This window comes from Molossus molossus, unplaced genomic scaffold, assembly GCF_014108415.1.
Source record: "Molossus molossus isolate mMolMol1 unplaced genomic scaffold, mMolMol1.p scaffold_m16_p_13, whole genome shotgun sequence".
In the NCBI taxonomy this organism is placed as follows: Eukaryota; Metazoa; Chordata; class Mammalia; order Chiroptera; family Molossidae; genus Molossus; species Molossus molossus.
The window spans coordinates 81,664,762-81,681,824 of record NW_023425348.1 but is presented as its reverse complement, the minus strand read 5'-3'; the positions used below and the strand labels follow the sequence as shown (position 1 = coordinate 81,681,824).

General features: G+C 50.6%; 1 protein-coding gene across 2 annotated transcripts; it reads right to left on the bottom strand.

The window, feature by feature from the left end:
* Positions 1-8,821: 8,821 nt before the first annotated feature.
* On the bottom strand, positions 8,822-15,796 carry SLC35C1 (solute carrier family 35 member C1). 2 transcript variants are annotated; one of them, XM_036258667.1, is made up of 3 exons: positions 15,747-15,796; positions 13,881-14,407; positions 8,822-10,195 (listed from the first exon to the last, which is right to left on the bottom strand). In XM_036258667.1, the coding sequence occupies exons 2-3, from the start codon at positions 14,374-14,376 to the stop codon at positions 9,636-9,638; spliced, it is 1,056 nt and encodes a 351-aa protein (XP_036114560.1). In that variant the 5' UTR covers positions 14,377-14,407; positions 15,747-15,796; the 3' UTR covers positions 8,822-9,635. The 2 variants fall into 2 exon arrangements, with proteins under 2 accessions (XP_036114560.1, XP_036114558.1); XM_036258665.1 differs by lacking the exon at positions 15,747-15,796 and having other exon boundaries at positions 13,881-14,632.
* Positions 15,797-17,063: the final 1,267 nt, after the last annotated feature.

Sequence of the window (17,063 nt, the reverse complement as noted above, 5' to 3'; positions counted from 1 at the left end):
ATTGTGTTTATTTTAATAACTATATAGCTCATCAAGTTGATAAAGATAAATTATTTTATTGAATGATTGCCTGTTGCCTAGATATATCAACAAGGTTACATTCAAGAAGCAGGAAGTAAATCTGGCATTGGGTAGAATACTGGCCTGCAATGTCCACTTTTGGACTTTACACTTTAAAAGAGACATGGAGAAATTAGAGACCAAAGGAGCATGTAAATTGTTAAGGGGGTGAAATGTAATCGTGTGCTACTATATCTTTGAGAGAAATGAGAATAGCTATAGAAATGTGTGTAGCTATTAGGTTTGACTTCGCTATTTACAGCATCTCTGAAGAATGGTTGCCATGAGGATGCCAAACAGTTGCTCCTTGTTTCCACTAAGGATAGAACAAAGAATCTAGTTTATGTTGGGAAGAGTAAGAGATTTAAGGAGGGACTTAGTGTAAATAGGAATGAGACAAATTAGCCAGGTAGTGGGAGGTTTCTTTCCTTGCTGAAGATATTTAAAAAGACAGAGATCAGTTCTGTTTGTATTTTTGTTACAGGCCTGCATGAAGACTGGATTAGGCAACTTTTTACATTCCCTTCGCACTGCGTTTGGGTAAATATTAAATGATTGGTTGAAAGGTAACCAGGGGCGGAGGGAAGGACGTCCCTAGAGTCCAAGTTACCCGTGCCCTCTAGTGGTAGCACTTGGAAAGAAGCGGCGGCTCAGTTCTGGGCTGAGTCAGGAGCACCAGCCCACCCTTCTCCCTTTAGTCACTGTACACGCAGCAGACTGCGACAGCAGCATTCCTGTTTCCAAGACTTCCGGCAGAAAGTTGAGAACATGGACCTAAAAGCCAGACTCCTTGGGTTCCATTTCCAGCTCAGCCATTAACTAGCAATTTACTTGAGCAAGTTACATAGCCTCTTCTGTGCTTCAGTTTCCTCATTTGTAAAATGGGGATGATGACACAGGTGCAGCACAGAGTTGGAGCAAGACAGATAGACAAAAGTCTCAGAACTGAGAATCCAGAAACAGATCCTCACATATGTGGCATTTTATTCACGACAAAAATGTCCGTGTAAAGAAGTGGGGTATTGGTGGCTTTTCCCATCATGGAAATGGGTCAATCAGATATCCCAATGTAAAAAAATTAAACTTGACCCTTATCTCAGAACATATAAATCAATTCCAGGTAGATTATATGCTTAGTGTAAAAGGTAAAACAGTAAAGCTTTGAGAAGATTAAATAGGAAAATATCCTCATGACCTTGTGGTAGACAAAAAAAATCTTAAATAAGACATGGAAAGGGCTAATCATAAAGGAAAAAAGTAATAAATTGAACTATATTAAAATTATAAATTTCTGTTTATCAAAAAACACATTATTTAGAAGAGTAAATAGGAAAGCCATGGAATGGAACAAGATAGTTGTAGCACATAATTCTTAAAGAGCTCAAATCCAGAACATTTAAAGAACCCTTATAAACAAAAAAGAAAAGCAAAACAGGCAACCCAATATAAAATTTGTTGAAGGCCAGAGACTTGAACAAACTCTCTCCATCCCCTCCCTGACAAAGGTTACGTAAGTGGCCAATGCACACACTAAAAGGTACTCACCTTAGGGAAACACAAATGAAAACCACAATGAGATATCACTACAGACCCACCAGAATGGACAAAGTTAAAGTGAGACAGGCCAGCGGGCCGGGACAAGTAGAAAAGGGAAACAGACAGCTGGCTGAACAAACTGGTCGAACAATTTAGAGCAGATACAGAAGGTCACCTCTCTAGAAATAACATCTAGGTCTCACTTGTATTTCAGTTCCAGACCCAGAAAAGCAGCAAAACCAGGTGTGACAGGAGCCAGCTGGTGAGAGGGACAAGGAGAACACACGTCTCTCAGCCACAAGAAAAAGGGCCCCATTGCTGAGCCTTTCTCTGCTAATCCAGGGCCCTGGGAGAGATGATGTATTGAAGGTGACAGACTGCTGAGAGACTTGCCTTGGTCCACTCTCAATTACAAGCCCGTGTTGGAGGAGTGGAGCCCCCATGGACACCCCCAAGAGTGGGCTTTTGACCACAAATGTAGAAACCTAGTCTTCTCTGAAATATTAGTAACTTTTCACTTTCCCTTCCATTTTGGTAAACAGATATTTTATTTTAAAGAATAGCCTTGGCCGGTTTGGCTCAGTGGTTAGAGCGTCAGCCTGAGGTCCAGAGAGACCTGGGTTCGGTTCCCGCTAAGGGCATGTACCTCGGTTGCAGTTTGTCCCCGGCCCTGGTTGGTCGTGCGGGTGGCAGCCACTCGATGTGTCCCTTTCATGTCGATGTTTCTCTTTCTCTCTCTCTCTTCCTCTCCCTCCCTCCCACTTTATCTGTACAAAAAATGGAAAAATGTCCTCGGGTGAGGATAAAAAAAAAAAAGAATAAAGTGCTAGAGCCAGCCTGGTGACTGTGGTGGCAGAAAGAGAAGGGCCCTTGTGGCGACATCATTTGACAGGGTTGACCAAGAGGGCTGAGCACCTAGGGGACTCTACAGCTCAGAAAGTCAGGCATGATGGATCATTTCCAGCCTGGAACTGGCTGCTACCAGGTACTTCCAATGAAGAGGATAGCCTGACTGGTGTGGCTCAGTGGTTGAGCCATGCACCAAGGGGTCGCTGGTTCGATTCCTGGTCAGGGCACATGCCCAGGTTGTGGGCTAGGTCCCCAGTGGAGGGCATGCAGGAGGCAGTCAGTTGATGTTCTCGCTCATCGATGTTTCTATCTCTCTCTCCCTCTCCTTTCCTCTCTCTCTAAAATCAATAAAGAAAAAAATTTTTAAAAAATAAATAAAGGTCTTTTATGTCAGGTATGGGTTCTCAGTGTCTCATTTCCTTTTCTGGGGGAGGAAGGGTCAGGACAACCCACTGGGCATGGGGCTACATGAGCGAGTATTAGGGCAGGAGTTTGCATCAGGCTGGATGAGGCTTGGTTGTTACCCAGAGTAATCAGAAAGTCTAGGACGCAAGGGTATGCGGAAGCCAGAAGAGAAGCCCGGGTTGAGTGGTAAAGGGGAAGGAGGGAAGCCGTGGGCCAGGTGACAGGCCAGGAAGCACAGCACAGGGTGGAAGGCAAAGCAGAATGTTGGTTGAGGCTGGGAACCAGCAGGTGCCCAAGAATTCACTCTGACAGATGCTGTTGGGTGAGAGGTTCAAGTCAGGCCCTTGCTGGGCTACACCATCCCAGCCATGGGTTCTTAAGGCTCCCAATGGGGCCATGTTAACCACAGAAGAGAAGTGGCACTAGGCCAGCTGAGATGTTTTTGGCTGTAAGGATGGAGTTGTATGTAATTGGCTGGTCCGTAGTTAGAAGGGGTGGGGGTGGGGTGGGAGTAAAAACAGGAAAACTGGTAGTCATTGACCAAATCCTGACTGTTCTGGGCTCATTGCTGAGGAGGTTGTGCTTTGGCTTTTAGGGCTGACTGCTGCAGAGGTTGTGGTCAGAGGTCTGTTGTCAATGTCCGTTGGAATATCCAGTCTCTCAGGGTGCAGACAGGGAACCCAGCTGTGTGATCTGGCACCTTGCTAACTTCTGGCATGTGGTGAGTAGCCAACAAATGTTATCAATAATAATATTATTTAATATTTGATAATATAAATATATTTATACTTATACATACTGTATTAAAACATTTAATAATAATAGTAATTATTATTATTTTTCAAACAACGATGATGATGCTCAGTAGAAAGAGCACTGGCCCGGGAGGAGGGTTCTGGGTTCTACCCCATCACACTTTGACCTTGGGCAAGTAAGTTACGATCTCTCTGAGATTCTGATTTCCAAACTAATTCCCAGCTTTAATGCTATAAATTCTCCCACGGGTGCTGCCACACCAGTACCCCCCACACAGCCTGCCTCCATCTAAGCTCTCAGCACACCCGGAGCAGGTGCTCCAGTGCAGCAGGCTCTGCAGGCCCCATTTCAGCTAATTTTGGGTCCTAAATTTAGCCCCTTCACAGGAACCAAGGCTTGTGGTAGGGGCAGGGGCGGGGCGGGGACTGGGCCAGACTTGTATCTGGTGAGGCAGCTTCGCCACCAGAGTGGTGACGCGAAAAGAAATCAGACAGGATAGCCAGGAGAGCTTAGTACCACACTCTGTTTTGTCATTGGCGTGCTGGGCAAGTCATTTGACCCTTTGGGGCCTCAGTTTTCTCATCTAGCAACTAAAATTCGTAAGTGTTGTCTCTTTCAATCATCACGTTCTCTCTTAAATATGAACAACTTTCTTTTCTTTCATATGAGTAAACAGATCAGACAGATTGAGTTAGCTAAACCCACACAGCTCATTAGTAATTTGAGTCATCCTTTTACCACAAGGCCTAGTCTCCTTTCATCTTTAGACAAAAAGTGAAAGCCATAGATTTATGATTGAGAAGCAGATTGCTCCGGTTCGCATCCTAGTTATGCCACTTATTAGCTGTGTGACCTCAGACAAATTACTTACCCTCTCTGTGCCCTAGTTTTTCTCATCTGTGAGATGGGAGATAATTGTACCTCCACAGGGTTGTTATGAGGAGTAAATGAATCAATATTTGTAAAGAACTTTTAACAGTGCCTAATACGTAGCAAAATTTATTTAAGTGTTTGCAAAATTAACAGAATAGTTGTCCTGCCAATCAGTGCATGATCTCGAGCATGCAGAAAACACTTTGGATTAGGACCAGGAGGCTCATGTTCCACTGTGGGCTCACCACTAATTTGCTCTGTGGCCTCAGAAGCCTCCTTTAACCTTTGAGCCTTAGCTTTCCTGGGCTGCCAAATAAGGGACTTGGACATGTTCATTGATGAACAGCTTTTTTTTGAACCAAAATCAAGTCAGGAAAAAAAAGCAAAACTTTTCTGGCCATATTTTCTTACCTATTTGAGTCTGTAGGGGAGAATATTCCAGTGTAGTGGGTGCTGCTGGGCTACGGTCCCAGCACACTTTGGGGCCTGCGCTTGGGCCCCGTCGCAATGGTCTGGGTGACATATGTGACTTTGCTTGGGGATTCGGGGACCTGACTCAGTCACACCCTCCTCCCAGAAACTGGGGAGCTGGCCTGAAAGTGAGCCTGGGCCACACTGCAGCTGCGGTGCGTTCGAGGTGGCATTCTGGCGGGAAGGTCGCAGACTTCTGCGAGGCTGGTCACAGGATTCTGGGTCCTGCCCTTCCTCCGGCTTGGCTTCACTGGTCTTCCTGAAATTCCATAAGAAACCCCAGTTCCCTTCAAACATCCCCCTACCATTTACTTAGGCTAATGTGTTAGCTATTGCTGCATAATAATTACTCCATAATTTAGAGGCTTAAAACCAAGCCCCTGTTTCTCTTGACTCTGTGGGCCGACTGGGTGACTCTTCTGCTGATCTTCTGCAGGTCACGCACGTGGCCACACTCATTCGGTGGGTGGGCAGGGCTGGTGGCCGGGCTGCCTCGGCTCTCCTCCTCATGACCTTTCCATGTGGCTGGCCTTCAGATTGCCAGGGGGAAACAGAAGTCCCTTTAACGCCTGGTCTCAAAAGCCCCCAAATGTTGCTATTTCTGTATCCCATTGGTCAGAGGCGGCCACAAGGTCAGCCCTGATTCAGGGTTCAATAGACTCTGCCTCTTGATGGGTGGTGCAGTCTGCACACACAGGATGGGAGGAATGGGAGGTGCTGGGGGTGCAGGCAAACACCACTAGTTTCCATTGATTTCTTAGTTGCAGCCCAAAGAAACTTAACTAATATATCTTATGGTCTACGAACTCCCCCTACCACAATCTGATTCCACCTCTCACCTCCTCAGCCACCCAGGCCTTGCCGTTCCTCACTTACACCAACCACATCCCCACCCAGCAGTGCCTTTGCACTTGCTGATCCCTCTGCCTGACACAGACTCCAGACCTTCTCCTGTTCCTTTGTCAAATGGAACAGAATAACAGATCTCCGTGGGGTGGGGTGGGGGAGAGTGGACGGGAAGAGAGCAATCAAGTAACCCTTATTTTACTTAATAGTGACCCAAGTGCAAGAGTAGTGATACTGGGAATTCAGACATGCCAAAGAGAAGCTGTCAAGTATATGTATGCATAAGAAAAATAGTATATACAGGGCTCAGTACTATCTGCAGTTTCAGGCACCCACTGGGGCTCTTGGAACGTATCCCCCGTGGATAACAGGGGCCTTCTATATAGTCTTGAACTTGGCCTCTGGCTCCTTTCTTTCCACTCTGTCCCGTGGTGAGTGGAACCAAAAGGAACCAGTGTTTCCAAGTAATGTCAGAAAGTTGCCGAATCTGCCTCTATCCCCTTTCCTATTTCTGCGACTTTACCCTCCCCTGGAAGGAGGTTTCCCAACTCTGCTCCCGCCACTCCGGCCTTCTCTCCTCCTGCACCACACCCAGCTGTTTGCCTCCTGGGCCTTTGCACATGCTGTGCCTTCTGCCTGGGATGCCCCTTCTCCAGCTCTTCCTGCGGCAGGCTCCTTCCCCTCATCTGAGTCTGAGGTTAAACATGCTCACAGAGCGGCCTTCTCTGAGTTTTCCATCTAGAGACGGTTCCCTCTGGTGGTCTTCATTTCGGCTTTTTCTTCATTGTCCTTGCCAATGCATTTGCGATTGTTTACTGGCTTTTAGTTTTTGTTTACTGTTTGTCTCCCTGGTGTTTGGGGCATGGTCAACACTCAATAAACAGACTGCTGTTTGTTGATGTGGATAATGGCAATAGCTCATGGAATTCTTGGAACTATGCTGAGCATTAACTCACATCATGTGGCAGGAAGGACAGAGTTATCCCCATACCTCAGATAGGAAAAGTGAGGCCCAGAAAGGCTAGGGCACCTAACCTTTACCACTAAGAGGTAGAACCCAAGTCTCTTTGGCAGCAGAAGTGAAGAGTGATGCACTCTGAAGGAGAGGTGTGTGGCAGCATCAGGCCAGGTGTCCCATTCCTAAATTCTCCAGCTTCACCCACCATTTTTTTTTTTTTTAAACTGGGAAGCCTGATTTCCACATCCCTGCCTTCAGAGAGGGACAAGAGAGAAGGTCAGTTGTGGATCCAAACCCACCTACATACACTGCACATTTTTGTGGGGGGTGGGCTGTTCAATTGTGTTCTGAGAGTTGTGACCCTTGCACTTTTTTTCCCCTCCTCACCTGAGGACATTTTTGCATTTACCTTTAGATAGAGCGGGAGAGAGAGAGGAAGAGAGAGAAAGAAACATCGATGTGACAGGGGCACATCGAGTGGTTGCCACCCACAGTGCCCCAACCAGGGCCGGGGACAAACTGCAACCGAGGTATGTGCCCTTAGCAGGAACCGAACCCGGGTCTCTCTGGTCCACAGGCTGACGCTCTACCGCTGAGCCAAACCGGCCAGGGAAAGGACCCTTGCACTTTGTAAACTTATGAATTAATTTGATATTTGAGATGAAGTCAAAAGCATGCATCTTTGTCTGTATTTTAAAGTTTTGGGTAAAAAGTTAAAATTTAATTTTTTCTTGAATCTTGTCCAAGAAAGTACAAGTAACATCAAGAATGTTGTCTCCATTTTCTGCTCATACAAGGGATGCAGAAACAATCATGACCTTTCTGTTTAAGGGGTCTGGTAATAACTTAAACATCGATAGGGTCAAGTCCAGATTGACCACTGCATTCAAGGCCCTTCACACCACGGCGCAGCCCCCTAGTCTAGCCCTCACCTCCAAACCCCTCTCCACTACCCAGCTGTGCTTCTTCCTGGCTCAACCTGGTTCCCTCAGCGGGCCTGCCCTCGTACCCGTTCAAACATTCTGGCCCTTATGAAGACTTGGCTGATCCCCCAGACTTGGTCTTTCCCTTCTCTGAGACCTCAGGGCAATAGACTACTATTTCCATTACTGGACCTGTTTTGGGGCCCTTTGAAGCAGATGTGGGTCTTTACATTAATAGGACCTATCACAGTGCCTGGCACATGGTAAGTGCTCAAAAATGCTGAGTGTAGTTAAGGGCACTGCGGCTAAGTACCTATGCTCTGGAGGCAGAGACCTCTGAATCCTCCTGCTGCCGCTTCCTTCCTGTGCTCATCTGAGCCTCAGTAGCCTCCTATGTAAAATGGGGGATCAGCGGTGGTGCCCACCGCACAGGGTGCCTGTGGGGGTTGTGAAGATGAATGATGGATGCAGATCACTCAGCACAGTGCCTACCCTCCTGCAAGTGCCCAGTGAATGACAGCTATTGCTACTATGGGACCTGAGGTCTGGTCGTCCACCTCCCAGGAAGGAGCCCTGATCGAGAGAGAACAGGCTTTTCTGAGATGGGCTGACCTGGGCTTGGTGAGGGCAGGGGCGAACCTTCCTGCCCTTTACAGACCCAGCGCTTCTCCTCAGGCCTTGATCATAAGCCCGGCCCAGGCCTGCCGGCCCCTTCCTGCACTCAGCCCCCACACACAGAACATCTTACTCGCATTGTGATTAAGTCACTGACAATTCAGGGCACCGGGCCCACCAACTTCATTATAAACCACCTGGGATTGTGGGGGGGCTAGAAACGCAGGTGTTAAAGACACACTCTCCCCAGCCTTTCCCCACAGGGACTAAACCCACCAGGAGTTACCCCAAGGAGATGGGTGGAACAAAACACCCAACAGAAGGGACTGGGGCGGCGGGAGCTACCCAGAGGCCGGGGGGGGTGTGGTGAGGGGACAGTCAGGTTCTTTCAGCCCCAGCCTCGGAGAAGAATGCAACTGGTGATCAGGGGAGGCCATCAGCCCTGGGGGGGGGGGGGGGACGGGGGACGGGCAGAGTTGGCAGAAGCAGAAGTGGCTCCTGGCTCCACTTCCTTACCTGAGCCAGGCCGCCGTGCCAGGTGCCAGGAGACAGCGAGGCAGGTAAAACCGGTGCCAGGGACTGGGGTGGGTGCTAGTGACCCTGCTTCACCTGTAAAAGCTGTTTGGTTCCCCATGTTCAAGAGCTGGAAACATGGGGTGCAGATAGTGGGGGAAGGGTGCTTTCCCATGATGTACCCCATTCCCAGTGGCCCCTGGGAGTTCCAGGGCCAGGCATGGGAACAACTGACCCTTGCCTTTCCCATGGGCCTGGTGGTCTCTCTGCAGAGAAGAGGGAACACTGGTCCATTTCCTCTCTCAGCCCAGCCCCCACTTTCCTCCAAAGGAAGCTGGTTGTGGGGCCAAAGCTGCACTGCCCGCCTGGGATCGAGATATGGTGCTTGGGGCTCCCAGACCCTTTCAGTTGGCTTGTGGTGGGGTCACACCCCCATCTCCCTGAGTACAGGTGAAGACTTGATGGCTTTGCTATACTGTTCCTTAAAGGGTGTGGCCTGTCCTCAACCCCAAAGGCCATGTGGAGGTAAAAGGCCCTGGGACGGGGACAGGAAGGGGTGTACCACTTTCCTACTCCCCAAGGGCTAGTGTGCTCTTCCCATGTTGGTCCCTTCTTCCTAGGGGAGGACAAAACCTCCCAAACAGGAAAGGGTGTCGAGACAGGATCGGCAACTTTCTGACATTACTTGAAAACGCCGGTTCCATTTCAACCACCAGATTCTGATCAGTCTGCAAACATATCCCCTCCAGGCCACTCTCTCTGGGTAAGAGAGGCCTTCACTGCATTCTTGGGCAGTGTCCTGGGCTGGGCCATCCCGAGGTCCCCGCAGCTCACACCCCCATGCTGCTCTTCTCATCCTCCTTGGGGCCGGGCTCCTCCTGCACCTTCTTCATCTCCCAGCCGCGGACCCAGGTGTAGGCAGAGGAGCCCCCTAGCACCATCATGTTACTCGTCCACCAGAGGAAGCTCTTGGTCTCCTCGTAGTAGAGGACAGCCAGCACCGTCTGGGCGCAGGCCTTGGCTGTGCCCGACACATTGTGGGTCAGGGGGCTGGTGAACTTGATCTGCAGTCCTGTCACGTAGCCGATGGCAAAGCCAAACAAGCCTCCCAGTGTCATCATGCCCCAGAAGTGGGCACTGTTCAGCTGGGCAAAGTCGAAGAGGATCTGAAGCTCCCCCAGAAGCAGGAGCAGGGGCAGGAAGAGGACGCAAGCATTGACATTGTTGTAGAATGTCAGGCGCCAGATGCTGCCGTCCACCGCTGGGAGCACCTTCTTGGTGTAGATGGCGTTGAGGGAGACGCAGAGGCTGGCTAGCACACCAAAGAGGGTGCCGGTCCAGGACAGGGTGCCCTCAGCCCCCTCCTGGTCCACACCAAGCCAGAAGCCACCTGCAGTGGGGAGAAGAGAAAGGGAGGGGATGAGTACGGGAGAAAGAAAGGCAGAGAATTTTGTCCCCCAAATTCACAGACTGTAATGCTGCCCTCACCATCCCATCCTTCCCACCTCCCTGCACCAACTATGTCCAAAGTCTCCACTATATGCAAAGCACATACAAACGCTGAGGCAGTGGCCTAGGACAGGAACCCTGCCTCACAGAGTACGCATTATAGCAAAGGAGAAAGACATTAAAACAATTCATTTCCCGATTCCTTCTTTGTTTTTTAAATATGTTTTTATTGATTTTTTTTAGAGAGAGAGGAAGGGCAAGAGAGAGAAACACTGATGTGAGAAACATCGACTGGCTACCCCTGCATGCCCCACACTGGGGATCGCGCCTGCAACCCAGGCATGTGCCCTGACCAGGAATCGAACCGGGACCTCTCAGTCCATGGGATGATGCTCAAGCCACTGAACTTGATTACTTCTTTAATTACAATTGTAATGAGGTCCATAAAACACTACAGGGTGCTGTGAAAACCCGTAACTGGGTAACTGTGTCAGCCTGGGGCATCTGGAAAGTAACACTTGAATTGAGTTCTGCAGGATGAGCACTTGGTGGTTACAATAACATTCGGCAAGTGATTTAAGGTCTGAGAGGCTGGGCTTCCTGGGGTGTAAAATGGAAGTCTATAAGTATTTCCTGACACCCCTATCCCTGAGACCTCTTTCTGCCTGCACATCCCTTCAAGACCCCTGGGCTGCCATGGGATGCTATGTACCTGCCCACAGGGACAGGACACTGTAGCTTGACCTCACCTTCCCAAAGGCAAGGCTCAGTCCTACACATTGTATCACTGCGACAGTATCCGGCAACATGGGGGAGTAGGAAAGTTTTGGTGTTGGAGAGATTTGGGCTCTGCCATTTAGAGGCTGGATGGCCTGGGAAAAGTTTACCTAACTTCTTGAGCTCCCATTTCCTTTAGCTGCAGATCTGGGTCACTGTGTTGACCCCCTCTCCAACCAATCTACTCTCCACCTTGCAACCAGAATGACAATGACCTTCCTCATGTACAGATCTGCTCAGGTCCTGTCCTGCCTTAAAGCTCTTCCAGATTCATTTCACTTGGGCAGCCTCGAATCTGGTGCCTTGCTTGGGCCCAGCCATGAAGGGCACATGCTCTTTCTGCTGCCTGGAACAGTCTCTCCTCACTCCTTCCTTACACCCAGCTAGCACTTCCTCCAGAAGGCCTGCTCCCCAACTACTTCTCCCTCTCTGCCGAGCCAGGATCCCCACAGCACCTCTAAGTCCCCATCACAGATCTTAACTCATTTACTGCCATGCATTATCACCGTGACTACCAGAGCATAGAAGCCAAGTCTCCTTTCTCAAAAAAAAAAAAAAATCCTCACCAGAGGATGTTTTTCCATTGATTTTCAGTTGGGGGGGGGGGCATCAACCTGAGATGCACCTTTTTCAGAAGCAATCTCACCATCAGCTACTTTTATTACTTTTCGGATTTGGGCCCAGTTTCCCTGGTGACATCACCTTTCTGCAATCAAATTCTCCCACCATGAGCACCTCCCCCCCAACACACACACACACACACACACACACACACACACACACACGGTCTACAGGACTGAAGTGGAGACCCCTGGGGCACTTGGAGAAGTGTGGGAGAAAGTGATGCCTCCCCTGGGAGGGGAAGGGGGAGCAGCTGAGAGAGTATGCCAGGGCTCTTAGCAGCTCCTCCCACTCTAACCTCCACCCTTCTCCCCCCATCCCCATCTTGGATCTTGGGGCTAGATTGAGCAGCCCTGGATCCAGCAGTTGCTCAATAAGGGGAATATTTTCTTTCTTTTTTTTTTTTTTTTTATCCTCACCCGAGGATATTTTTCCATTTTTTGTACAGATAGAGTGGGAGGGAGAGAGAGGAAGAGAGAGTGAGAGAAACATCGACGTGAAGGGACACATCGAGTGGCCGCCACCCGCACGACCAACCAGGGCCGGGGACAAACTGCAACCGAAGTACGTGCCCTTAGCGGGAACCGAACCCGGGTCTCTCCGGACCGCAGGCCGACGCTCTAACCGCTGAGCCAAACCGGCCAGGGCAAGGGGAATATTTTCTAAGACAGGTGGCACCTTGGCCTTGGACTCTGGGGCACCAGCAAAGAACATGTAGGTCAACCAAGACAATCTTTCCAGCGCCAGGAAACCTGAACAGGTTTTTGTTGTTGTTGTTGTTAATCCTCACCCAAGGGTATTTTTTCCATTGATTTTCAGAGAGAGTGAAAGGGAAGGAAGGGGGGGGGGGGGCGTGGAGAGAGAGAGAGAGAGAGAGAGAGAGAGAGAGAGAGAGAGAAACGTTAATGTGAGAGAGACACATGAATTGGTTGCCTCCCACATGCGGCCCGAGTGGGCTGGGGATAGAACCTGTAAACCAGGTGTGTGCCCTTGACCAGGAATTGAATCCGCCACCTTTTGCGCTACAAGCCAACACTCTAACCACTGAGCAATACTGGCCAGGGCCCTGAACAGGTTTAAAGAAGGATCACATTCCTAGATGACAGAGGCCCAGGAGGGGTGGGGGATGCTGGGGGTGCTCTTACCTAGTGTGCTGCAATAAAACAATAAATGTTCTTATAATCTGTCCTGTACAATACAGTCACCACTGGCTACATGTGGCTACTGAGCACTTGAAATGTGGCTACAGAATCAGGTTACATCTGTAACTGAGGAACTGAGTTTTCAAAATTTCATTTAATTTGAATTACAGTAAGTTTTCACTTAACATCATCCATAGGTTCTGCTACTAAAACAATATATAACTAAATAAATTTTTACCATAAGGTAATTGATATAAATAAGTTAAGTTCCTATGTACCTTATCATTATTATAATGAAATGATGTTATTTGAGGACCTGCTGTTCTTTATATTGAAATAGACACAGTGATTACTGTATTGGGTAGTGCAGCTTTAACACCTATGGGAGAGTGGTTAGAAGCACAGGGCTGGCAATCTGACCAATGTGTGTTTGCATCCCAGCCTGGATACTTCCCAGCTGTGTGGCCCTGGGCAAGTAACTTAACCTCTCTGAGCCTCAGTTTCCTTGTTTGGATGGAGATGATCACGGTGATGCTAACACCCAGGGAACTTTGGGGAACAAAGGAGATGCTGTATGTGAAATGATAAGCACAATGTCCCATCAATAATTGTGATTTTTTTGAGGGTCAAGTCTGGGAAAACAGCTAACACCTCTAAAAGCGTATTTCTTAAAGATGCACTGTTCCATAGAAAGAACACCAGATGGGGAGTCAAGGCACTTGAGCTCTTGAGTAGCAATAGAATAGAGTGGTCAAGTATATGGAGCCTGATTGCTTGAGATCAGATCTCAGCCCTGCCACTAACTAGCTGTGTGATCTTGGAAGTTACTTAACCTCTGTGTACCATGGTTTTCCCTCTGTGAAATACAGATTATAATTTCACCTTGTAGGAGGGGTCCTGCCTGGGCCCCTAACTTGCTGGGTGACCTCAAGCAAGTTATATGCTCTCTCTGGACCCCAGGCTCTTCCTCATATTACCATCAGGGAGTTGGGACAGATAAAGTCCAAAGATGCTTGGCAGGGTTATTCCTTAGGGTTTTGGTCCCCATGCCTCTCCTATTTCCCATGGCTCTGGCTAGCTACTCACCAATGATGATGCCGCAGGTGAGCAAGGCATAGAAGGAGGTGGTCTGCTTGAGCAGCAGGTAGGAGAGCAGCACATTGAAGACAGTGGTGAGGGAGCGGCCCACGTTGTAGAAAGCCACACCAACGTACTTCAGGCAGAGATTATTGAAGGTAATCATGCTGATAAAGATCACTGACAGGGGCAGGACACTTCGGGCCACCCTGAGATCCAGGCGCAGGGTGGGGAATTCCAGCACACCAGGACAGCAGGTGGCCAGTGCACTGAGGCCCTTGCACAGCAGTGTGGTCACCAGGCATTGGTAGAAGGTGACAAAGATAGGAGTGTCCAGCTGCAGGGAGGGGCTGTCCAGCAGGTACTTGTTGAGAAACACCATGGAGATGGAGGTGACCCAGTAGAGAAAGACCACCAGTGTGATCTGCAGTGCCCGGAGCAGAAAGGGCTTCCCCTCGCTGGCCTCTGCTTCGCCGGAGGGGTCGGGAGCCCCCATCAGTGCCATGTGCAGGATCCTGGAGCGCTTCAGAGGGGCCCTGTTCATGGTAGCAGAGGAGCTGGGTCACAGCACAGCCAGACTGATTTCCTGGAGTACAGGGCAGTGAGCTCACTTCTGCTTTCTGCAAGCTGCGGCCCTCAACTGTCACATGGCGGTGGCCTAGAGGCCTCCCCACCGTCCTTTTGGATAGAGAGGTTCGGCTTTGGGGTGAGCCTCACAACCTGCTCCCACCCTAGGGGCCTCATCAGATAAGACAGGGAAGGGGTGGTGAACAGGCAGGTGACCAGTCAGGGGGGAAGGGGTTGGAGCCTAGGGAAAAAGGGAGGGGAGAGGAAGGGAAGGAAAAGTGGGTGAGGAAGAATGCAGGGCGAAGGTGCTAGAAAACTGCGGAGGCCAGCGTGGGGAAGAGGTGCAGGGAGAGGGAGGCATGGGCTGCAATGGAAGACGGTTTGTAGGGAGGAGCGGGGCCTGCAGGGAGCTGAATGGAGGAACGGCAAGCGGGAGGGTCTGAAAAGAAGGGTGCAGGGGCGGGTCAGAGGGGCTCAGGACGGGGGCCCGAAGGCCGCGAAAGGAGGCCCGGCTGGCGCTGGCCCACAGCGCGCAGCCTTCCCGCGCAGCCCTCCGCTCTGCCACGGAGAACTCCCGAAGTCCAAGGCCCCTCCCCCGGCGAGGCGGGCCCAGGACTCATTTCCTGACACGCCCCTACCTCTTTCTTAAAGAGCCCGCGCGCCAGCCGTCCCTCTTAAAGCCATAGCCCCCGAGAGTCGGCCTTCAGGGTCAGGCTCACCTCGGGGCCCCGGTGGCTTCTTAGCCCTGGTGCGCTCCCCGCCCCCGGTGCTGGGGGATCTCGGCAGCCGCGAAAGGTGTTTGAGTCTCCGCCACATTCCTGCAAGCCCCGCCATCTACGTATCCTCCAAAAGCTAACTCCCCCTACTCCTCTCATCGGAAGGTGCCCTGCCGGACTGCGCTCCCCCAACCCCAGCCTTGGCACCGCCCCGCGTCCCCATACATCTAGAGACACCCTCGCCCCCGCCTGCCTCGCGTCCGTCTACCAAGTCCCAGACCACTCTTCCCAAACCTCTTTGCAGTTTCCTCCTTCCCCCCACTTTCACCGCCCCCAGCCCTCTCTCAAACCCCAGATTCCCAGCAGCGTTCTCAGACGCTGGAAGCCCTACCGCCCCTGCAGGACCTCAGTCTGTCGGCCCGGTATCCCCCACCCCCTATTCCAGACCTTCGGGCTGTCGGATCCGAGCCTCAAAGCATCACCTCTCTGGGCTCCCTCCCCTTGCAAAATCCTCCTCCTCACACCAGACGCAGCCGCTAGCTCTTGCCCGGTGGGAGGCTTTCCCAGGTGGTGAAAGCAACCCCGCGCTCACCTCGACCTCCGCGCTCTCTGTCGGTCCGCGGCATCTGCAGCATCGAACCCAGGGCCGCGCCCGCAGATACGACTTCCTGTTCCCAGCCGCGGGCGCCGCGCCAGCCTCACGGTCGGCTGCCTCCTTGGGGCGCCGGAGTGGCGGCGGGGCGACCCAGGCCCCAGTCTGCCCTCGGGCCCGGGTTATCCCTCTGGTCGCTGGAGCACGTGCCCTCCTCTCTCTAAGGCCACCCCAGCTCCGGGTACCTCGCCCCGGCCAGCCGCCCAGAATCCCCCACTCCAGCTACCGCAGCTTGCAAGTCTCAGGATCCTGCTGCGTCCCTGGCCCTGGCGCACCCGGCCTACACTTCCAGGGGTGCTGGGGGTAACCGCTCCGATTCTCCCTGCCTGCAGGGAGTGGAGGGTCCCCCGCCCCCTCCCAAGGACCTGGCCAGCGAGGTCGGGCATCAGCCTGGGACCGTCACTCACGAGTCAGGGGCGAGGGCTGACTTCTCCCTGGTTCCCACTCAAGCACCAACGTTGGGCGGCTCACTTCTGAATTCTCATTATTGTAAAACTAGGGGGCTGGAGTATACCAGTGGGTCTCAAACTCTTTACTCAAAAGCCTAGCTAGTATAATTGAAAGTAGGGAGTACCATCTGTTTATTATATTTCAAACACCATTTCATTTCCTGGTGAGATGTCTGAAATTTGCTTTAAAATACTCAGAATATTCACCAAAAAGGAAAAAAAAAAAAAAAGGTCCATGAAACAAGATAGGCAAAGTGTTGGTAAGTGTTGAAACGGCACAGGTTATTTGCGGAGTCTTCTTACTTTTGAAAAGTTCCATAATAAAAGGTAAAACCTATGGAGTACATTAAAATTTTAACATGCTAACTGCATAGATGCTCACCTGAGCTTCACACAGCTCTTGGTGGGTTATAGGAAACAGGGCATTGGCAAACTCCCCACAGTGAGCTCTGCCCTCCGCCCTGTGCTCTTCCACCAGCCCTCCGGTCCTCACTCTGTAATACCCACACTCCCTCTCTAGGAGTAGGACTTCCTGCTTCCTAGTTATGGGCAGGGGGAGGATGCCATCTGGTCGTTGTTACCTTTGGGAAGGAAAGACTTAAATGGATTGAGCTGGTCATCTGAATCTTACTTGGATAATCTTATTCCAGGGCCAAACTTTGAAGGTGTGGGTTTCACTAAGAGCTATGCCTGTTCCAGTCTCTCTCTTTTTTTTTAGGCCTACTATTTCACTATCACAAATAATTTAATGACAAACAGGGGAAACTTGTCTCTGACAGGCCCTGGTTTCCTGGAAGGGCCCCTCTCC

Bases quoted from the DNA above. Each gene is read 5' to 3' on its own strand.
- SLC35C1 (XM_036258665.1), bottom strand. From the start codon at position 14,415: ATGAACAGGGCCCCTCTGAAGCGCTCCAGGATCCTGCACATGGCACTG. The intron at 10,196-13,880 runs GTGAGTAGCTAG...TCCCCACTGCAG, and splicing joins CACCTGCGGCATCATCATTG to GTGGCTTCTGGCTTGGTGTG.